The sequence below is a fragment of the Pteronotus mesoamericanus genome, unplaced genomic scaffold (assembly GCF_021234165.1).
Source record: "Pteronotus mesoamericanus isolate MK-2021 breed Mesoamerican mustached bat unplaced genomic scaffold, CSHL_Meso_final contig_73, whole genome shotgun sequence".
Taxonomy (NCBI): domain Eukaryota; kingdom Metazoa; phylum Chordata; class Mammalia; order Chiroptera; family Mormoopidae; genus Pteronotus; species Pteronotus mesoamericanus.
Window position 1 is genome coordinate 4,489,903 of NW_026555245.1, and position 24,224 is coordinate 4,514,126.

The following is a 24,224-nucleotide window of genomic DNA, read 5'->3' on the forward strand; positions in this document are numbered from 1 at the left end:
AAGAAATAACTACCCTCCCCCTACCCCTGGTAACTTCTAATTTACTTTCTTTCTCTATGAATTTTCATCTTCTAGATATTTCTTTGAAGTGGAGTCATACAATATTTGTTCTCCTATGTCTGGAGTCTTTCACTTAGTATAATGTTTCCAAGGGCATCCTTCTTGTAGCATATTTACTACTTTATTTCTTTTTATGACTGAATTATATTCCATTTTATTTGTCATATTTCGCTTATCCATTCCTCTGTTGGTGGGCACTTGAGTTGTTTCCCCCTTTTGGCTGCTGTGAATAATGCTGCTATGGACATTGGTGTACAAGTATCTGAGTTGCTTGTATGTATTTTTGTTCATTCATAATGTTATTGTACTGATCTGTGTTCTGAGTTGTGGAAGTGATGGAGGAGAGGAGGTATATAGAGTCTTCTGACTGTACTTTTCCCCCTGACCTCATCCAGACTCATGAAAGCCATTTGGTCATATCTTTACCATTTACTGCATATGTAAATCCAAAGTTATTTTGTTGGGTTTTTTTTTTTAAACATAAGTAGCTGACTTCCAACTTTTTAAAAAATCCCCAGTCCGGGCTACTGTATTAAACTCTGGACTTACCTATTCAACTGCCTGTTTAGTCTTTGCAGTTGGATGCTAAAACATCTCAGTTGGATACTGACAGACATCTCAAGCTTAATCGGTCAAAAAATGAACTTCTATCATTTTCCCCTCAAACCAATTCAGTCCCCACTCTTCCCCATATGAGTTGACGACAACTCTTGTGGCTCAAGACAAAACCTTGTAGTCATTCTTAACTCATTGCTTTCTCCATATGCCACTTCCAATCTGCCAGGGGATTTTAATACTGTTCCCTTCAACATACATCTAGAATTGGGTTACTTCTCACCTTTTCTCTGCTCCTGTCCTGCTGTGAGCCACCATGATGTCTACTCCCCAACCCTCTTAACTCCCAGATAACTGCACTGCTTTCTAAATGGTCTCCTCGCACCCACCCCTGCCCTTCTATAGTATTTGCAAAACACAGCAGACAGTGTGGGCTCTTAAATCACAACTTACTGCTGTCCTCCCGTGCTCTCATCTCACTCAGAATAAAACCCAAAGTCTACAAGGACTTACATGTTCTGGCTGTTGTCACCTCAATGACCTCATCTCCTGCCACTCTTCCCCACTCTCCATTTCAGCCACACTGGCCTCCTTGTTTATTGATCACACTAGATCCAGTTTAGCATCTTTGTACTGGCTGTTCCTTCTGCCTGGTTCACTCTTCCCTTAGATCCCCATATGGTTCCTCTGCCATGCCTTTCAAGACTTTGCTCAAATGTCAGCTTTCCCAATGAGGCTCATCATGACTTTCCTACTTAAAATTGCCAACACCTCCCACCCAAATGCACTCACACTTCCATTCCCTCTTAACTGTTTTTTATCTGGGCATACCTATCATTTTTAATATAGCATTTAATTCACTTACCAGTTATTCTTTTTTGCTATTGTCTGTCTTTCCTCAGTACAGTCCCACAAGGGAAGGGAGTTTTTTTTTCTATTTTGTCAACTAATGGTTCCTAGATTCCTAGAATACTGCTTGGCACATAGGCAGTAGTAAATAAATATTTGTTGAATAATGAATGAATGAATGAATGAATGAATGAATTTTGAGTAAGGGTGTACATGTGGAAACTTTTACCTATGAATTTTATAGTTATGGTTTAAAAGATTTATAATATAGAGAATTGTGAGAAAATAAATTTGATTGTAAATTTTATGTTGTAACTTTTCTTAAATTTTAAGTTTAATGTGTGATTTCTTTTTCTAAATTTTCAGCTTCAGTTGTAGAGGATCAAAAGGGTATCATTCCTCGAGCTATCCAAGAAATATTTCAAAACATCTCTGAAAATCCAAGCACTGACTTTAAAATAAAAGTGTCTTATATAGAAGTATATAAGGAAGACCTAAGAGATCTTCTAGAATTGGAGACATCTATGAAGGATCTTCACATCCGAGAAGATGAAAAAGGAAACACAGGTAAAGTAGTGTATTTACTTGATAGACTTCTTTAGCAAATAGATAGGATTTAATTCAGTTTCTGGATCTATTCCAAAGAAGCTTTAAAAACACATAGAAGCAAATGAATTTGTTTTTACTTTAAAATTGAATAGTTTATCAATTAACAATATCAATTAAATCACCCAGGTGATTTAACTAGTTCAACTAGTGGGAAAGATGAAGTTATTAAGTTGTAATTCAAGATAGTTCTTTTTTTTATAAATATATATTTTATTGATTATGCTGTTGTAATTGTCCCATTTTTTCCTCTTTTATTCCCCTCCACCCCCACTCCCATCAGCATTCCCCCCTCCTTTTGTTTGTGTCTGTGGGTTGTACGTATAAGTTCTATGGCTTCTCCATTTCCTGTTCAATTCTTTACCTCCCCTAACTATTTTGTGCCTACCGATTATGCTTCTTATTCCCTGAACCTTTTCCCCCCATTCTCTCCCTCTTCCTCCCCACTGATAACCCTCCATGTGATATCCATCTCTGTGACTCTGTTCCTGTTCTAGTTGTTTGCTTAGTTTGTTTTTGTTTTAGGTTCAGTTGTTGATAGTTGTGAGTTCATTGTCCTTTTACTGTTCATAGTTTTTTATCTTTTTTTTCTTGGGTAAGTCCCTTTAACATTTCATATAAGGGCTTGGTAATGATGACCCCCTTTAACTTTACCTTATCTGGGAAGCACTTTATCTGCCCTCCCATTCTAAATGATAGGTTTGCTGGATAGAGTAATCTTGGATGTAGGTCCTTGCTTTTCATGACTTTAAATACTTTTTGCCAGCTGCTTATTGCCTGTAAGGTTTCTTTGAGAAATTAGCTGATAGTCTCACAGGAACTTTGTAGGTAACTGTCTCCTTTTCTCTTGCTGCTTTTAAGATTCTTTCCTTATCTTCAATTTGGGTGATGTAATTATGATGTGCCCTGGTGTGCTTCCTTGGGTCCAACTTCTTTGGGACTCTCTGAGCTTCCTGGATCTCCTGGAAGTCTATTTCCTTGACCAGATTGAGGAAGTTCTCCTTTGTTATTTTTTCAAATAAGTTTTCAATGTCTTGCTCTTCCTCTTCTCCTTCTGGTACCCCTATGATTTGGATGTTGAATCATTTAAAGTTGTCCCCGAGGTTCCTAAGCTTCTCCTCATTTTTTTGAATTCTTGTTTCTTTATTCTGTTCTGGCTGAATGTTTATTTTGTCCTTCTGCTCCAAATCATTGATTTGAGTCCTGGTTTTCTTTCCTTTACTGTTGGTTCCCATGTATTTTTCTTTGACTTTGCATAGCTTTTACTTTTTCCTCCATTTTGCGACCATACTCAATCATTTCTGTGAGCATCCTGATTACCAGTGTTTCCAGTGTTTTGAACTGTGTATCTGATAGGTTAGCAATCTCTTCATCACCTAGTTCTATTTTTGGAGCTTTGATTTGTTCTTTCATTTAGGCCATATTTCTTTGTCTCAGCATGTCTGTTACATTGGGAGGGGCAGGGCATTCCAGGTTGCTGTGTTGTGTTGCTATATGTGGGGGAGGGGTCCGATAGGGAACAGTGTCGCTTGCTCGGCTCTTGGCAGGCTTTCAGTCACTTCCCCTGCTACCCATAAGAAAATTGGGCCCTTCTAGTACTGATTCCTGGGTGGGTGGTTTGTTTAAGTTCTAGGATCCTGTGGGTCTCTCCAGTGGACTCTCCTTTGAGTCTGGGAGTTTTTCCCATTGCTGCAACCCCCATAGAATTTTATAGCCAGAGGTTTTGAGGCTTTCTTTTCCTGTGCCGGAACCCAGAACTGTGCAGTCTGTCTCGCTCCCCAGCTGTTCCTTCCAGTTTATCCGCATGAAAATGTGGGACCGCCTGGTCCTCCAGCTGCCGCCTTGCCCCACGTCCTGTCTTCCCCGGCTGCCCGTCTCCGCCCCTCCTACCGGCCTGAATGGATGTTTCTCCTTTAGCTCCTTGGTTGTCATACTCCCATACAGTTCAATTTTCTAGCTGTTCTGGTTAATTTTTGTTTTTAAATTTGTTGTCCTGTTTTTAGTTGTGTGAGGAGGCAAAGTGTATCTACCTATGCCTTCATCTTGGTCGGAAGTCTCAGAGCCTCAAGATAGTTCTTATTTCCTATGACTGTGCTCCCACCCTCCAGATGACCTTAAGTGAGACTGTGAAATAGTTAAATTAACTTTGTACTTTTTTTCCTCAATTATCCCAATATTGGGGATGATTTCTCCATTTAGTGTTTGTCCAAGTTGATCCAGAACTCTCCTTTCTTCACTTTGATTTTTTTGTCCCAGTACCCCTATTGCATGCCCCCCCCCCTTTTTTTTTAAGTGTAGAGAGTTTCTGTGTTTGGTCCTTTATATTTACATTTACCTGCTCTTTGTTGTGCTTTTCAAGGTCTGAAGCCCTGTGCTTAACACACATTAATCTTATGAAATATCCATTTGTTTGGAAATGGGAGAAGGCTAGAAGAGGAGGGTTAAAATGCAAGTATTTTAAAGAATAATACTTTCTGCTTTTCTGGTTTAAAAGGTAACATGTTCTATATAGAACATTTAGGAAGCACAGAAAAGTATAAGGAAAAAAGTTAAAGATCATCCTTCTTTGTTTTTAGAGTTCAACTTTTTATTGAATGTGTTACACATGAGGTTTAGTCAGAAAGGCCAAAGCTCATGTCATCAAAAGACTCCCCAGATTCTTTTTTCTTTGCTTTCACTTTCTTTTCCTCAGTTGGAGCAGCAGAGGTGGAGGGGGCAGGAACTCCTGCTGGTGCAGGACAAGTTGCAGGAGCAGGTCCCCCAGCCCCGCCCCTGCGTTGCAGATGAAGGTCCCAGTGTTGACTTTGGCCAGAGCCTTTGCAAACAAGCTTGGCCAGAAAGGTTCAGCGTTCACACCAGCTGCTTTAATGAGGGCATTGATCTTACCCTCCATTGCCATCACAGGTCACCCCTTCAGCACCTCAGTCACCTCATCCACCTCATCGTCACCTCATCACCTCATCGTTTCTCAGGATGAGGGCCGAGTAGATGCAGGCAGGCTCCAAGACGGACGCCATGGTGTGGGCGAGTGCTGGGCGAGTGCTGCTGAGAGTAGTGCTAGTCACTGGGTGAAGTGAGAGCTTCCTAGATTTCTTTTTCTATGTATAATTGTTATTTATTTATTATTTTTAAATGTAAGAAAAATTTAATTTTCACCCAAGGATAATGCTTATTGATTTTGGAGAGAGAGGAAGTGGGGGAGAGAGAGGGAAAGAAACATTGATGTGAGAGAGAAACATCAGTCAGCTGCCGCCTCAGTGCACCCTGACTGGGGTTCAATCCTGAAGGCTAGGTATGTGCCCTGACTGGGAATTGAACCTACAACCTTTTGGTGTAAGGGACGATGCTCCAACCAACTAAGCCACCTAGCTAGGACTGTATAATTGTTTCTTCATGTACTTGTGTTCCCCACATATAGTATTACATCTAATTTTTTCACTTTATATTGTAAGCATTTTCGCATATCATTAAATAATTTTCAACCTTGTGATTCTTCATGGTCATGTGATAATTTGTCTTCTTAATGTATTACAATAATTTAACAACTGTTCCATTGTTGTACATTTAGGCTGTTTCCAAATTTTCACTATTATTAATTACAAATGACTGTTCTTGGATGTCTTCCTCTCCTAGAAAAGGCATTTAGTAGAACCTTCCTGGAGATCAAGGGTCCTGCCAGAGGAGTCACTCCTTGGGGGAATTTTGTAGTGGCCAGGAAAATAAGATGGCTGTCATCATTCAAACAGCAGCCTGCAGAGGGCAGTAAAGCCTGTCACCTTAGAGGCCCTGTCCTGGCAGCACTGGCATTCCTGGATATTTGAAGAAATTGTTTTTTATTTTGTTTTTTAGAAAGCAAACAGAGTAGTTCACAAAAGTATTAGATAATTCAATACAGTTTTTTAAAATTTTTAATCATTTTTTAACTCTTAATTACAGTTGACATATATTATTATATTAGCTTCAGGTATATTCCCCAGTGATTAAACATTATGTAAATTAGTAAGTGATCATCCTGATAAATCTCACACCCATCTGACACCATATAGCTATTAGACTATTATTGATTATATTCCCTATGCTATATTTTATAGCCCCATGATTATTCTGTAACAGTCCATTTGTACTTCTTAATCCCTTCACCTTTTAGTCCATCCCCCTGAACCCTCTCCCAGCTGTCAAAATGTTCTCTGTATCTATGAGTCTGTTTCTCTTCTGCTTGTCCATTTATTTTGATTTTTAGACTCAATTGTTGATAGATATATATTTATTGCCATTTCATTGTTCATATTTTTAATCTTTTTCTCTTAAAGAAGACCCTTTAACATTTCCTATCATACTGGTTTGGTAGTGATGAACTCCTTCAGCTTTTTCTTGTCTGGGAAGCTCTTTATCTGTCCTTTGATTCCAAATGATAGCTTGGCTGGGTAGAGTAATCTCAGCTGTAGGTCCTTGCTTTTCAGGACTCTGAACATTTCTTGCTAATCCCTTCTGGCCTGCAAAGTTTCTTTTGAGAAGTCAACTGACAGTTTTATGGGAGCTCCCTCATAGGTAACTAACTGCTTTTTCTCTTGCTGCTTTTAAGATTCTCTCTTTGTATTTAACTTTTGGCATTTTAATTATGCTGTGTCTTGGAGTGGGACTCTTTGTGTTCATCTTGTTTGGGACTCTCTGCTTTCTGGACTTACATGTCTATTTCCTTCACCAAGTTAGGGAATTTTTCTGTCATTATTTTTTCAAATAGATTTCCAACTTCTTGCTTTCTCTCTTTTCCTTCCAGCACCCCCATGATGCAAATGTTGGTACACTAGAGGTTGTCCTGGGGCCTCCGTACACTATCTTTGTTTTCTGTGGATCTTTTTTTCTTCTTCTTTTTTTGATTGGGTGTTTTCTTCCTTTTTGTATTCCAAATCGCTGATTTGAATCTGGGCTTCATCCACTCTACTGTTGTTTCCCTGTAAATTTTTCTTTATTTCAGTTAATGTATCCTTTATTTCTGACTGGTTCTTTTTTATGCTGTTGAAGTTTTCACTAAGTTCCTTGAGCAGCCTTATAACCAATGTTTAGAACTCTGCATCTAGTAGATTGTTTATCTCCATTTTGTTTCGTTTATTTCTGGAGTTTTGCTCTGTTCTTTCATTTGGGTCATGTTTCTTCGTCCCCTTATTTTGTCAGCTTCCCTGTGTTTGTTTCTGTGTATTAGAGCTGCTGTGTCTCCAAGGCTTGGTAAAATGGCCTAATGTAGTAGGTGTCCTGTAGGGTCCAGTGGCACAGTCTGCCCTATTACCCAAACTTGGTACTCGAGTTGTACCTCTGTGTGGGCTGTACACCCTCCTCTTGTAGTTGAGCCTCAATTGCTGTTGGCATGTCAATAGGAGGGATTTACCTTCCTGTTGCTAATCAGCTGCACAGACTTGCTGTGATCACTGATCATTGACCTCCCACCACCATGGAGGATCAACACAGTGGCCCACTCTACAGAGGAGGACTTAATTCAGCAGGGCTCAGGTGCCTGCCAAGTTCGCCCCCAGGGTGTGTTGCTTATGAAGGTGGTTGGGTGGTGGTGCTTTAGTGTGGTCTGAAGTTGTCTACTTGGTGCGCTGGTTCTGGGGCCTCCCGGAGGTTCAGGCCAAGGCTGCTTGTGCTGGGCTTAGAGGTGCCCCGGTGAGGCTAAGCTGTGAACCAAAGCCCGCTCCTGCTAGTCCTAGGCCTGGGGACACTTAGTGAGACGTATGGGGTTCGCTAGGGCCAGATGCTGCTTGTTTGAGAGAATTTAGGAAAACCTGTAGCATGAGCCAAGACAAGTCATTTGGAAGGAAACAGCTTGGGTGGGCCTGAAAGCTGGGTGGCGCAGGACCTCAGGGGATCACCCAGGAAGGGTAAACAGGGTGAGCCAGGTTAATGGGGTCTCAGATGTGGTGCCTACCTGCTGGCTTAGTTGAGGGGAGGGCTCAGAAAAGGAAATATGGCCCCTCTGAGCACTTCCGTCTGGGAGAAAGTAGCCCCTCCAGCACTTGCTCTGATGCCAGACAATTCAGTTTCTCCCTATATGTCTCTGGTGCCTTTTAAGCTGCTGCTCCATGCTAGAGCTCAGAGAGTGAGTTCTGGTAAGGCCGTGTGCAGGCCCTTTAAGAGACATTGCCTGGAACTCCAGAAGCTTCCGTCTTCCTCAGCTTCAATTCCCACTGGTTTTTACAGCCAGAAGTTATGGGGACTTCTGCTCCTGGCTCTGGAACCCTGGGCCGAGGGGCCTAATGTGGGGCTGGGACCTCTTGCTGCTTAGGAAGGACCTCCGTAGCCAAGATGTATCTCCAGATATTTATCTGCTACGTGGGGGTGTGACACCAGCCCCTTCTGAGTCTCCACCCCTCCAACCAGTCTCAGGTGATCTTTAATTCCATAGTTCTAGGACGTCCATCAGCTTGATTTCAGGTGGTTGTGAAATGATGGTTGTTCTAGTTTAGTTGCAGTTTTGGTGTAGTTGTGGGAGGAGGTGAGTACCATATTTACTTATGCTACCATCTTGACCCCAGTTTATTTTTTCTGGACAGAATTCAAACTGGTGATTTGCGCTTCCCTATCTTATGAAATATAATTGCTGAATGAATGTCTTTATCTTTTATGTAAAATGATACATTTATTTTAAATTGTCTCATAGGAGTATATACTGTCATTCCTGATAAACTTAATGATCAAAATATTTCATAGCCAATATCAGTCCTGCAAAAATTTTGGAAATATGTAACAAATTGTCTTAAGACAAATTGCCATATATCTTATATAATGTCCTACAACCGAAATGCATTTGTTTGACATATTTATTTAGTTCCTTTGTGTGAAGCAGTGGTTGGTATCTAACATGGGTCCTGCACAATTGTCATAACTTTTGAGGCTTTTTAAAAAATACTGGTTTCTGGGCTCCACTTTTCAGAGATTCTAATGAATTATTCTGGGATGGGGCCTGGGTGTTGGTAATTCCTTTTTTATAAAGCTCCAAGGTGATGTGAAGCTAGGTTTGAAAACCACGGATAGTACTAAGCTATAGTCTAACATCAGAAAAGTTTTATACAATTTATGCTGTGATTTACAGTTATATTATTATATTTTATAATTGCTGACATTTCAGCACTGTCTATAGGACAGGTACTTTAGAACTTTAAATGAACCAGGTTGTTAAAAAAGGTGTCATCGTGAGAAAAATGTGAGTGAAATGATAATTTTTCAAAGAAACAGTGGCACGACAAGATCTGATTAAAAAGGAAGTACAACACTGTAATTTGAACTCAGAATTAGCAGTTTTACTGCTTTGATTTCAATCCAAAACTACGCACTCCTTTCTGAAATATTTTGGATATAAACAAATAATGTGGGTAATGGTAAGTTTAGATTATTTTTTGGTTCTTATTTTGCTGTTGAAAAAGAAACTTTGTTGCTTGTTTTGAATTGCCATTTCATTTGTTTACCTTGTACTCTGATACTATGTAGGGCATACCTGTTTTTAAAATGAATAACTATACTGCAATTTTCATCTGTTTTTGGTTGTTACTCCACAATATCAAAAAACTTTAAACCTAAGGAGAACTTGAGTAGTAACAAAACTCAAAAGAAACTAATTTTAAAAAATGAACTATTACTGATTATTTTGCATTATATAATTAAATTATATGATCTATTTTCTTTTAATTAACCCAGTAGACTCTACAAATCAAATACTGGAATAAAAAGGGATTTTTTTTTTGTAAGCTATTTTATTTATTTTATTATTATTTTTTAATCTTTGCCCAAGGATATTTTATTGTTGATTTTAGAGAGAGTAAGGAAGGGGGAGGAGGAAGAGGGAGAGGGAGAGAGAAACGTCAGTGTGAGAAACATTGGCCTGTTGCTTTCCGTATGCACCCCCATTGGGGTTGAACCTGCAACCTAGGTCTGTGCCCTGACTGGGAATCAAGCCTGCTACTTTTAGTTATATGGAAGGACACTCCCATCAACTGAGCCACCTGGCCAGGGTTTGTCATCTGTTTTAAAGAATTGAGCGTGATGTGTGCCTGCAAAGAAACCCGATCATTAAAAATTATATACAGTATGATATCTTATAGAATTTAAACATCCAAATGAGTGCTCTCTGTAAGATGTTCCTTTGGGAGATTATCTGAAATTATTTAATGTTGCTGTGTTACTAGTACTTTAAATACTGCTGATTTTTTAAAAGGGACTCTCTTAGCTGGGCAGTCTAGCAAATGATAAGTTTTGTGTGGTTAATTTAACTTATACTGGATTTTGATTAAAACCTGATTTAAAAACTTTCTGTTTCAAGTGATTGTCGGGGCCAAGGAGTGCCAGGTGGAGAGTGCGGATGAAGTGATGAGCCTGCTGGAGATGGGGAATGCAGCGCGGCACACGGGCACCACCCAAATGAATGAACACTCCAGTAGGTCACATGCCATTTTTACAATCAGCATTTGTCAAGTTGTAAAAAATACAGAGGCAACTGATGATGGCTCCTGGTGTTCTCATCGGCATATTGCCTCAAAGTTCCACTTTGTCGATTTGGCGGGATCAGAAAGAGTAACGAAAACAGGGAACACTGGCGAAAGGTTCAAAGAATCCATTCAGATCAACAGTGGATTGCTGGCGTTAGGAAATGTAATAAGTGCTCTTGGGGACCCACGCAGGAAGGGTTCACATATTCCGTACAGAGATGCTAAAATTACCCGACTTCTGAAAGATTCCCTGGGAGGCAGTGCGAAGACTGTCATGATCACTTGTGTCAGCCCATCTTCCTTGGATTTTGACGAATCCTTAAATTCTCTCAAATACGCCAACAGAGCACGCAACATCAGAAACAAACCCACCCTAAATTTGAGCCCTGAGTCCGACCGGATGGACGAAATGGAATTTGAGATTAAGTTGCTTCGAGAAGCTTTGCAAAGCCAGCAGGCCAGTAGTATCAGCCAGACCAGCCAGATCCATCGAGAGGGGACTCCTGATAAAAACAGGATCCTTTCTCTTGAGGAGCAAGTAGCTCAGCTCCAAGGAGAATGTCTGGGTTACCAAAATTGTATAGAGGAAGCCTTCACCTTCCTGGTGGAGTTAAAAGATGCCGTTAGACTAAACCAAAAGCAGCAACAAAAACTGCAGGAGTGGTTTAACATGACCCAGGAGGTTAGGAAGGCGCTTCTTACCTCATTCAGAGGAAGCCAAGGCATTGGAAACCTGGAAGAAGGACCACAGCATGTTACAGTTATCCAGCTGAAGCGAGAGCTGAAGAAATGCCAGGTACTTAGACACTGCTTTTTATAAACTAACTTGTTTAAGGACTAAATTTATTTGGGGCAAGTAAGAGTCCTTGTAGAATTTCAGAAAAATTTTAAAAGGATTATATGTGAAGTCTCATTTGGCTTTGCTCTGTTTGGCCCTGTCCTCTTGCCCTCTCCTCATCATTCATGCCTTCCATGGCTTCTTTTTTCTCCAGTAAAGTGATTTTAATTTGTTATATTTATTAAATACAAGCTTGTGAAGTTGGTCATTAAATTTAGAGGAGCAAAAGAAACAGTTTCTGAAACAAAATCAAGTTATACTTTATTGAGTTTTGTCCTTCTATGGGTCAGTGGTTCTTGAAGGAAAAAAATATTTCACCCATTGAGTTTGAGGTACTGATCTTTTTAAACAAATCATCATGTTTGATAATATTTAAGAAATGTAGGTATGTGCGTATATATGTATTCCACATATGTATATTGAGTTCAGAATTACATTGCCCCATTTTTCATTCAGAAAACATTTATTGAGCTGTGGCTGGTATGGCTCAGTGGAAGGAGTGCTGGCCTGTGAACCTAAGGGTTGCTGGTTTGATTCCCAGTCAGGGCACATTCCTGGGTTGTGGGCCAGATCCCCAGTAGGGGGTGTGCAAGTTGCAACCACACATTGCTGTTTCTCTCCCTTTCTCCCTCCCTTCCCCTCTCTTTAAAAATAAATGAATAAAATCTTTAAAAAAAAGTTCATTGAGTGAAGGTTATGTGTCACAAGAGACATAATGGAGAACAGGATACACCTAGTTCTGCTTATGTGGAGTTTTCAATTTGGTGGGCAAATGGATGTTCTGCCAGTTTTTTAAAATAGGAAAACATAGTTAAAAATAGAAAAAGTTAAAAACATAGCTGTCTAGTTAAAAATCTTTCCTCAATACCTTCTTACATAGATTAGAAAAAAGCAAGTTGTATTATTCTTTATTATACCAGTTACTGAATTTTTTGTTTGCAGATTTCTTAAAATCAAGTTTTCGCACTGTATCTATAGATATTTAACACTTTAGAATTAAAACAAAAATTTAAACTTAATTTCTTCAAAACTAATAGTAATAATCATTATATGATAATATACAGAACATTTTTATGAAAAATATTTTAAGGAACAAAAAAGTTAATAAGAATTAAATTGTTTTACGTTTTTGTACATTTCTTTAAATAGCTGGCTTAATAGAAGACAGGTGGATTTTCATATCTGCTTCAGCATTCAATTTGTTACATAATGTATTGTTATGTTATTTACAGTGTTAGTTAAAGTATATAAAGAAAATCCAGCATCATATAGATTTGTAGTTGGAAGGGAGGAATATTTAATGCCTTTTGTAGATAATTGTGGGTACTGTGAATTTACACCAAAACTCAACAAGTAGAAATCTTGTAGAGCTTACCTGGGATTTGAAACTATTTTGTTACATTAAGATCTATACATTAAAATTTCTTGGTTCCTATCTTGTACTTTGAATGGATCTTTTATTCACACTTGATTTTGAATCATCATGCATTGGTCATTTGAAAAATATTTGTTTACTAATTTAGGCCGACCTTCCAGATGTTGATACATTTCATTACACAATATCAAAAAATCACATTTGTCACCATCAGCACTGATCTAACCACCAAGCCTTTAAGTATGGAAGCTGTGATCTTGCTCACAGTAACAGAAATGTTTTCCAAAACTCTTAACTTTTGCATGAAACTTGAAATTTATCATTTGTAACAAATACTGTTAGTTGTTTTCCTGAAAATCATGGTTCTCGTTTTTAGGAAAATGTCTGCCATGTACCAGTGTAAGTAACTATAGTTTTTCTGTCACTCTTAGCACAAGAGTGCTAAGCACTCTTGCAAAAAGCAAACAGGTTTCTTAATTCTAAGACTTCTCAGAACTTTGAAAGTGCTAATGTATATTATGAATTTCAAAGTGAAAAACATACCATTCAGTGTTTCCCAATTTTAAAAAATGGATACCATGTGTTTTGGTCTGCAGTCTTGCAAGACTAGTATGTTGGAGACCACTAAACAGTAATTAGAGAAATGATAGGTGTCATTCCTCACCCTGTGATGCCTCTTTAAAAAATTGTTTTTAAACTTCCATTTCTGTTCTTGTTTTCTGTGAGAGGCAGAATAATAACATAGTCATTAAGAACATGGGAACCAAACGCCGAAGGGTGGAATCCTGGCTTCTCCGCTTACTAGCTCAGTGACCTTGGGCTAATGCTTGACACCTCTGTGCTTCAGTTTCTCCATCTGTAGAGTGGAAACAACAATAATAACTACGCGTAAGGGTGTTGTGAAGACTTTGAAAGCATTAGTTCCCGTACAGTGATGAGCAGGTTGACTGGCCTGTAGTAAGGCTCCATAAAATTTAACTTATTTTTATCTCCTTTTATTTATTTTTCACCTCCCTGTGCCTAGGTCATATGTCAGTGGCAGCTAAGGGATTGTACTCAGTAGTCACGTAGGGCCACATACCAGGAGTTACTGTGAAGGCATCTTGATAAGTTTATCAAGTTTATCTCTTAGGAAGATAGTGGGTCTGTGGAGGGAGAGGCAAAAACATTTTCTTTGTTCAGTCTGCTTCCTTGAGCCTGTTCAGACAAGCAGGTAAGTACTTTTAAAAAAATTCCTAGCCAAGATGAGATTATGGATCTGCTCACCCATAGAATAGTAACTGGATTTGCTAGGGAAGTGTCATTTTGAAGTTACAGTCTCCTTTTTAGAAGCTACCAGATAATGTTGTAACTTTGATTTTTGCTCTTAGTCAATTAGAACACTGCATCCCCTCAAAAATACTTCTTAAGGGACTGTGTTTCTTTTTTTATTCCAAATGTTAAATACAAGAACAGTACTGAATATGAATGTACTCAATCAATAGTTAAACACTTTAAATAATAAATAATAAAATTGTGGTTTTTAAAGCATATATGGAAGCATATGCAGCACTGGGAGAGCAATTATAAGCTTCTTAAATGGACAATTGCCAATAGAAGAGGATATTAACTAATGAGAATTACAGGTATATCGTATTTTATAGGAGAAGTCATAGAGGTTACATAAACATATAGGGTGATAAGGACTATCCGTGTCACCTGTTCCCTCCTCATTTGTTTATTTGAGGATCCCAAGCAGGGAAAGAAAGGACTTGCCCAAAACCCTCTGTGAACCTGTGGCAAAGTCAAGGCTGGCCTCAGCTGTCGGGGTTCCCAGGCTAGTTTACCTCTGTGCCACTGCCTGCGGGGTCACACACATACTTGGTTTTTTGTGAGTCAAATCTTAGTTGTAAAGTGAACACTGTTTTGTAAACCAACTACTTGTTCTTGTCTTTCCCTGTGGCTTATGCTTTGGATCCAGATAGGCCCAAGGGTTTAATATCAGGAATTTAGTTTATCCACTGAGTCATCTTGGGAAAAGGTTTTTTTATCTCAGTGAACTTCAGGTTCTTCATGAAAAAGAAAGCATGTCTGTTCAGTGAGATATTTTTAAAATGCCAATATTAGTTTTCCCTCTGTTTCTTTAATTTAAATAGCGTTTTAAAAGTATTACTTGCATATTCCAGTTTATTTGAAAATAGGCATAATTCACTAGAAACTAGGAAAAGTATTTGTTTAACCGTATTTTCAGACATCTTCAAAACACACCTCTTCATAGTAAGTGTACATTTCTTCATACATTTCCTTAGAGGAAGTGTACAAAAATTAGCAAATATTGTTTATTTAAACATCCACGGTTTGTTCCCGAGTTTTGGCACCAAAAACAACAAAAAAATCCGAATGCATTCTTATACTCTTCAGGTCAGTTTGGAAAATGTGACCTTTGATTTTTAAAAATCCACATTAAAAGCTCATGGAAATTCCAGCAAATTTGTAAAAATCTTATGAAATGTACTTTAGAACCTGAATAACTGGTTTTCATTTTAAAAGGCAGAAAATAAAAATCAGGAGAATCTTCCAATCTTTATGATAAACCTTATGTTATAGCAATGATAGCTCCTTGCAACTGTTTCTGGCTTCCTTATAAAGACAGCAGAAAATAATTTGAAAATGAATAGGGTAAAAAAAATTTTAAGGGACATTGTCAGGCTGTCGTTAAGTCACTACTTTTGTGGTATTATGTGGGCTCTCTTGAGTGTCTTTCTGTGGTGACTCTCTTGTGCTTCCTTTCCCTCCTCCTAGTGTGCTCTGGCTGCTGATGAAGTAGTATTTAATGAGAAGGAACTGGAGGTGAAGGAACTGAAGAATCAAGTGCAAATGATGGTGCAGGAAAACAAAGGACATGTTCTGTCTTTGAAAGAAGCACAAAAAGTGAATAGATTGCAGGTAGAGTTTCTCAGTACATCTAGTGCTGTATATTTAATTGGACTAGTACCTAACTTAATAGGATAGCATTTAAATGATAAATGGAAATGTTTACAAAAATAGCTTTCATTTGAAGAGTTCAGAACACAAGCACCTAAAAGAATTATTGTAGTTTTTCCCCTAAATTGGTGTGAAGGGAAAACGTTTTTTTGTTAGTTTAACTTACATTGTTATCTTTTCTTCATACTTTTCCCTTCCGTTGTTTGCCAAGGTCATAGGCAATGTGATAATGTTATAAGGTGGACGGTAGGTAATGATGAAAATAATATAGAACTTTTGTGGCCCTGTCATTGGAATGAGCCCACTTTTTAAGTCCCTAAGGACCAGGTGGCAAGTCTGGTTGCCACCAGCTGCAAAAGTAGCTTCACAGTTGTTAAGTACATGAAACACATGTACTCTGTACTCTGTGTTAAGCACAGAGTTTATTTTTGCATTATTATTTATTCTGGTATTATATATTTTGCCATGGGAATAACTGTAAATCTACTTTTGCCTGTCCCTGTATATCCTGGGTATGATGTGCTCTTTGTCAGTTATACAGTTCCAAATATTTTTTCTCTTCAGCTTTTCACTCTCAGTGATGTCTTTTGATGAAAAGACATATTACAATCAAATTCAACAATCCTTTTCTTTATGGGTAATGACGTTTGTGCTCTAACAAGCCTTTCCTTGGAGGATATTTTCTATATTATCTTCTAGGAGCTTTATTGATTTGCCTTTAACGTTTAGCTCTACAGTACTTCTGTAATTGATTTTTGTGTATGGGGTAAGATAAACTTCTTTTTTTTTCTCCGTGTAGATATCCACTTGTTCTGTCACCATTTATTGAAAAGACCATCCTTTCACCACCGTTCTGAATGCTACCTTTGTCATAAGTCAAGGTTCATTTGTGCCTGAATTTATTGTCTATTAAGGACCTTGTGTTGTATCCTTGGTTTGTCTATCCTTGAGTCAATGTCACATTTCTTACTTACTGTAGGTTCATAATAAGTCTAGATATTCAGGAAAGCAAGGCCTTCTGCTTGGTTCCCCTAACCTCTAATAATGTCTTGGTTTTTCTATGTAAATCTTAGAATCAGCTCTCAAGGACCACAAAAACCCACACTTTTTGTGATTTTGATTGGGATTTTGCTGTCTGTAGATTCATTTGGGGAAAATTGACGTTTGATTTCGAGTCTTCTAATCCATGAATATGGTATTTTCCTTCATTTACTTAAGTTTTCCTCTGTGTGTGTGTGTGTATGTGTGTGTGTGCACCGAAGTATTTGACATCTTTGGTTACACTCATTCCTACACACTTGATTTTTTTTAATGTAGCTAAATGGAGTCTTTTTAAAATTTCATTTTAATGGTTTCTTGATATTTATAAATATATTGATTTTAGTATATTGATATACACAGCAACCTGACTAAATTTACTTTTTAAAAATTATATTTTATTGATTATGCTATTACAGTTGTCCCAGTTTTTCCCCCTTTGACTCCCTCTACCCGGCACCCCCCACTCCCTTTGGCAATTCCCACACCATTCTTCATGTCCATAGGTTATGCATATAAGTTCTTCGGCTACTCCATTTCCTACACTGGAATTTACATCCCCATGGCTATTCTGTAACTACGTATTTGTACTTCTTAATCCCCTCACCTCTTCACACTTGTCCCACATTCCCCTCCCATCTGGCAGCCATCAAAATGCTCTGTATCCATGATTCTGTCTCTGTTCTTCTTGTTTGCTTAGTTTGTTTCTTCTGATTCAATTGTTGCTAGATATGTATTTATTGCCTTTTTATTGTTTATAGTGTTGATCTTTTTCTTAAATAAGTCCCTTTAACATTTCATATAATAGTGGTTTGGTGATGATGAACTCCTTTAGTTTTTTCTTGCGTGGGAAGCTCTTTATCTGCCCTTTGATTCTAAATGATAACTTTTCTGGGTAGATTAGTCTTGGCTGTAGGTCCCCACTTTTCATGACTTTGAATATTTCTTGCCAATTCCTTCTAGCCTGCAATGTTTCTTTTGTGAAGTCAACTGACAGTCTTATGGGAACTCCTCTGTAGGTAACTAACTGCTTCTCTCTTGCTGCTTTTAAGATTTTATAGTTATCTTTAATCTTTGGCATTTTAATTATAATGTATCTCAAAGTGGACCTCTTTGCATCCATCTTATTTGGGACTGTCAGTATTTCCTGGACTTACATGTCCATTTCCTTCACCAAATTAGGGAAGTTTTCTGTGTTTATTTTTTTAAATAGATTTCTAGTTTTCAGCTCTTTCTCTTCTCCTTCTGGCACCTCTGTGATGTGAATGTTGTAACTCTTGAAGTTGTCCCAGAGGCTGCTTACACTATTCCCATTTTTTTGTATTCTTGTTTCTTTTTGTTGTTCTGATTGGTTGTTTTTTACTTTCTCATGGTGCAAATCATTGACTTAATTCTCGACCTCACCCATTCTACTGTTGTTTCCTGTAAATTGTTCTTTATTTCAGTTAGTGTATCCTTTTTTTCTGACTGGATCTTCTTTATGCTGTTGAAGTCCTTGCCTAGTTCCCTGAGCATCCTTATAAACAGTGTTTTGAACTCTGCATCTGATAGATTGCTTACCTCCATTTTGTTTAGGTTTTTTTGTGGAGTTTTGCTCTATTCTTTCATTTGGACCTTGTTTCTTTGTCTCCTCATTTTTGCAGCTTCCCTGTGTTTGTTTCTATGTATTAGGTAGAGGTGCTATGACTCTGTGTCTTGGTAGTGTGACCTAATGTAGTAGGTGTTCTGTAGGGTCCAGTGGCACAGCCTCCCCTGTCACTCAAGCTGTGTACTCAAGGTGCACCTCCAGTGGGCCGAGTATACCTTCCTCTTGTAGTTGAGCCTTGGTTGCTGTTGGCAGGTCAATGGGAGGGATTTACCCATGCCAGTCTGCCACAAAGTCTGACTGTGACCAATGACCACCAACCTCCGCCTTCTGTGGAAGATTAGCTGTGCAGGGGTAGGATGGTGATGCTCTGACATAGTTTGCAGCGGCCCACAGGGTGCACCGGACCTGGGTGTCCTGGGTGTTGCAGGCCAAGGTAAGCCGCTGCCTATTGTCTGCCTTGGCCTATCCTGAATGAACTATAAAGCAGTCTGAGATGGCTGCTACAGGTGCTGGGCTTGGAGGTTCCCAGGGGAAGCTAAGCTGTGAACATAGGCTGACTGCTTCTAGTGCTGGACCTGGGGCCACTTAGCAAGAGGTACAGGGCCTGGGGCTCACTGAAGCTGGCTGTTGCCTGTTTGAGAGGATTTAGGAAGATGTGAAGCATGGGCCAAGACCAGCCATTCATGTACAAAGCCGCTGCTAACAGCTTGGTTGGGTCTGTAAATTGGGTGGGATTGAGTCTCTGGGGATCTGCAAGGCAGGGCAAAAAATGTTAGCCAGGTTGATGGAGCCTCAGGTATGGCACCGGCCTGCCATCTCGGTGGCCCTGTTGGGGGGAGGGTTCTTCTGCCTGCCGTTCTGTCTGTGATAAAGTTGCCCCCTAGCTCTTGTCTTGTTGCCAGACACTTCATTTCCTCTCTGTATGTCACTGGTGCCTTTCATGCTGCTACCCTGGTGCTGGAGCTCAGGGGGAATGAGCCTGAATCAGTTCCTGTGTAGGTTCTTTAAGAGGAACTGCTTGGGATTGCAGAAATTTCTTTCACTGACTCAATCCCCACTGGTTTTTACAGCCAGAAATTATGGGGACTTTTGTTTCTGGCACTGGAACCCTGGGCTGGGGGGCCTGGTGTGGGGCTGGGACTCCTTGCTCCCACGATATCCCTCTTGAATTTTTACCCACCACATGTGGGTGTGGGATCAGCCCATTCTGTGTCTCAGCCCTTCCTACCAGTCTGGATGCATGGAATTAATTTCTTTAATTCCATAGTTGTTGGACTTCCATTCAATTCTATTTCTGATGGTTCTGTGAGATGTTGTTCTGTAGTTTAGTTGTAATTTGATGTGGTTGTGCAAAGCTGTGCCTCCCTGTTGACCAGAATTGAAATTCACTTTTTAACTCTACTATTTGTGTAAATTCTTTTGGATTTTTGTTTTCAATTGTGTCATCTGCAGATGATGACAGTCTTATTTCTTCTTTTATAATCCTTATACCTTTTTCTTTATCTTAACTTTCTTCATTGGCTAGGATCTTCAATACAGTGTTAAATACAAGTGGTGATAGTAAGTGTCTTGTCTTGTTTCCAATCATAGAGGAAAAACTTTCACTATTAAGTACCATGTTAGCTGTGGCTGTTTTTTATTTACCTTTTATCAAACCAAGGCAGATTTCTTGACTGGAAATATTTGACTAGATATTGAATTTTGCCATATGATTTTTCTTTATCATGCATGTTCTCTTTTATTCTCTTAGTGTGGTGAATTATAATTGATTTTTCTAATTTTAAACTAGTCTTGCATTCTTGGAATAAATCTTTTCTTTTTTTTTGGTTATGATGTATTGTTATGTCTCGGGTCCCCAAGACCACCCTCAGGTTGGATGATGCACTAAGGGGACTCAGCATATAGTCGTGTTCATGGCTAAGATTTAGTATAGTGAAAGGAGAGCAGGGAATAGCAAAGGAAAGAAAAGGCACATAGAGCAAAGTCTGGAGGAAAGTAGGCACAAAATTCCAAGGTTTTCTCCCAGTGGAGTCACATGGATATGTTTAATTCCCCCAGCAGTGACTGTGACAAGACATGTGAGATGTTGTTTACTAGGGAAATTCAGAAGAGGCTCAGTGCCTACGGTTTTTATTGACGGCTAGTCATGAAGGCACTCTCTACCTAGCACGTACCAAAGTCCCAGACTGCCGGAAGGAAGGCAGGTGTTCAAAACAGGCCACGTTGTCTGCACAAACAATGTGAGCACACTGAGTCACTCTTACCTAAGCTTACCTTTACCTATATATCACATTCAGCTCAAAATATTTCCTCATTTTTATTGTGACTTTTTTTCTTTGACCTGTGGACTATATAATTATTTTATTCCAACACATGGAAGATTTTTAAAAATTAATTTTTAGCTTAATTGCATTGTGATCCCTATGATTTCAGTTCTTTGAATATGTTGAAATTTGCTTTATGGCTCAGTGTGAGGCCAATTTTTATAGATATTAGAGATGTGCTTGAAAAGAAAGTGTATTCTGCATTATCGGGTGCTGTTAATTCTGTTAATCCTGTTTTTCAGATGTATATTTTTATTCATTTGCTGGGGTCTTTTTGTTATATAAGTAATTTAGAGTGATGTTAAAATCTCCCACTATGATTTTGGATTTGTCTTACTTCCTCCATGAAGTCTAGCCAATTTTTGCGTTATATATTAAAGCTGTGTTATTAAGTACACAGAAATGTAGAAGAATCATTACATTGTCATAGTGAGTTGACCTGTTTAAAAACTCATTTTCTCTTGTTTTTTATCTCTTGTCATGGTTTTGCCTTAAAGTCCATTTTGATAGGAGTATACCTGTGCCAGCTTTCTTTTTAATATTTACATGATGCCTCCTTTTTCATCTTATTTTCATTCTTTCTGTATCTATTTTAGTTTTGTTTCTTGTAAGCGACAGGTTAGATAATTTTACAGTCTTCTCAGGCAGTCTTTATCTTCTAATTGGATTACTTAGTTCATTTATGAATTTAACATAGTTACTATTATGTTTTGGTTATAATCCCACTGTTGTACTTTTTCTTTATTCTCCCTGTTTTGTGTTTCCTTTTCTCTCCTTTCTTACCTTCTTTTGGGTAGTGTATTTTTAATTTTGACTTCATTAGCTTAGAAGTTGTATTTTTACTCTTTTTTTCCAGAGGTTATCCTAGAGAGTATTCCATGCATCCTTGTCTTAATAACGTTTAATATTAATTGGTATTTTTACCCTTTTTCCAGACAATGTAAGGATTTTGATTATCTGTATGCATGACCTTTAAATAAGGTTGCATTTTTATAGCTCAGAATTAACAAAGTGAAACTTCAGTGTTTTCTTTTTTTAGACACTGTAGTACATGTGAAATGCTAAAATGAATGACAGTTTCTTGTTTATATAATTTTGTGCTTGTGAAACAAAGATTGATGTTAGAGCTTTCTGGATTGGATATATTTAAACATTGTTCAGAGGATACTTATAAAGCTAAACCATACACACATAGCCCCCTACCCCCACCCCTACACAATGTGTCCTGCCTTTGATTACCAAGCTCTCCTTTCTCCCAGGACTATCAGTTGCCTATCTTCTGTCTCTGTGCTTTCTGCTTTCTTTTTCACTGAGTAAAGGCTTTCACTTCACTGCACCTGCTGCCACTTTCTGTCTCCTTTGCTGCAGCCTCTTATTTGCAGCTCTTCTTCCACTTTCCAACTTTCTTGTCTCTTGTTACTTCTTGGATTTCATTCAGAGAGTCCAAACTTTTGTAAAGATCAGCTAATCAGAGTGCTTCAGGTTGGCAAACCAACGAGTCACAGTGTATGGGGCCTTTTTTTTTGGCGTGTTTAACTATGCTGTGTTTGTTGCTGCTTACTATTCAAAGGTGCTTACCCCTCAGAACAGTCCTACATACCTGTGAACACCAGAAGGCTAGTCTTTGGATAAATGAGGTTTTACTGTACTGTTAAGGTAGTTATGACTTGTGATTTTGGTCAATATACAATTTATTTTTTATCATTATCTACACACATACTGAGGATCTCTACTTTTAAAATTTTCATTTCTGTTCTACAAAGAATGAAAAAATAATAGAACAACAACTTCTTGTGGATCAACTAAGTGAAGAACTAACAAAACTTAATATCTCAATGACCTCTTCGGCTAAAGAAACTTGTGGAGATGGACCAGATAACAGGATACTTGAAAAGAGACCATATACTGTACCGTTTGATTCTCGTTTGAGGCATTATATTTATATCCCAGCAAGATCAGATGCCAGGAAGGTAAAGTCTAAACACTAATCTCTTATTTTGAGATTTTAAAAATATTATACGTAATATAATATCACAGTGTATTTGTATAGTCTCAGTAGGTATATTTGGTGTCTGGTTTTATGGACTTTGTGTATAACATATATCTTTATTTTAAGCATATCATGCTTTTTAATAAAAATATCAATAAATGGGAGAATGTATGGTTGTATTTGGAAGGAACATAGTATCTGTATTCATCAAGGAAGAGGAGCTACCCTTTGCCATCGTATTTGCAGACATGATTAAGTCTGATACTTTTTTTCTCTTTAACCACACCAAGTTGAGATGAGGTTGGAGGATATTTCTTTTGACTTATTTGGTTTGTCTTACTCTCTTTTTTAAAAGATTTTATGTGTTTATTTTTAGAAAGAGGGGAAGGGAGAGGGGAAAGAGAGGGAGAGAAACATGATGTGAGAGAGAAACATTAATCGATTGCATCTTGTACATGCCCCGACTGGAGACTGAACCTGCAATCCAGGCATGTGCCCTGAGTGGGAATTGTACTGGCAACCTTTGACTTTGCAGGTGACGCCCAACCAGCTGGGCCACACCAGTCAGGGCAGTTTTTCCCAAAATGACATTTATGTATTACTCAGTCTTGCCAACCTGACATACCAAGACTGTATAAAGAGCAGTATAAACTTTTGTTTTAATTTTTATTTATGAATGTGTGTTGTAGTTAATATATGCACACATATTTCTCTTGAAAAATCAAGTAATTTCTACTATGGAAAAAGACTAATTAGCAGATTCTTGAATTTTGGTTTTTGTTTATTGATTTTATGAAGGGAAATGATTTGAGATCTATGTGATGGTTGTAGTCAAAGGGACACAAAATATGAAAAATGTCATAGACTTTGCAATTAGGCAGGCTTGGATATGAACACCAGCTTTTTTGTATAGGCCTACATATGACTAAACCTGTATGAGCCCCAGGTTCCTTATCTGTCACAATGGGGAGGAGTCTATGGAGGATTTCCATGAGATGATGACACTGAAATGCCTTGCACATTGTGTCCTCAATATATGTCCACAGGGTGCTTTCACGAGGTCCCGGGCCCAATACTTCAGAGCGAGAAAGACAGATGTTACCCTTACCTGTGTAGTTTTCAATTTTGAGTAGTGGAATTTTAAAATTTAAACCGTTGTTGTTATTAATTTCAGTTTTACTGTGTAGAGTCATAGACACTATCCTTATGGTTAAATATGTGGTACCTTTTCATAAAACATTTAGGAAGAAAGATAAATTCTTCACATGATTCACAATATCTGTTATTTCAACTTAATACTTATATATCAAGTATTCTATATTTAATTTTTTTCTTTTACTATTGGCTAGTTATGTGAAGGTATTTCCTGGTTCTGTCCATTCTTTTTTAAAAAAAAATAACATTTGGGTTTTTTTTTCTGATTACAGAGAGTTACACACACTTATTCTCTCTCAGTCTCTTTTTTTAATTTCTACTAGACATTCATACACAGCACACACATGGACTCTTTGAAGAGATAGAGCTCTGTGGGCTTTTGAGAAAGGTAGGCCCTTCTGTTAT

The 24,224-nt window shown here is 38.3% G+C and overlaps 1 protein-coding gene and 1 pseudogene across 1 annotated transcript in view; one reads left to right on the plus strand and one right to left on the minus strand.

The window, feature by feature from the left end:
• Positions 1-24,224, plus strand: part of KIF27 (kinesin family member 27) — an 83,581-nt gene that overhangs the window by 9,252 nt on the left and 50,105 nt on the right. Inside the window, exons 3-6 of the mRNA XM_054582975.1 lie at positions 1,831-2,031; positions 10,382-11,343; positions 15,542-15,685; positions 22,438-22,644. Of these exons, the coding sequence (XP_054438950.1) occupies positions 1,831-2,031; positions 10,382-11,343; positions 15,542-15,685; positions 22,438-22,644 (1,514 nt within the window). The remainder of the gene's footprint in view (positions 1-1,830; positions 2,032-10,381; positions 11,344-15,541; positions 15,686-22,437; positions 22,645-24,224) is intronic.
• LOC129078234 (60S acidic ribosomal protein P1-like) lies at positions 4,683-5,087 on the minus strand (annotated as a pseudogene).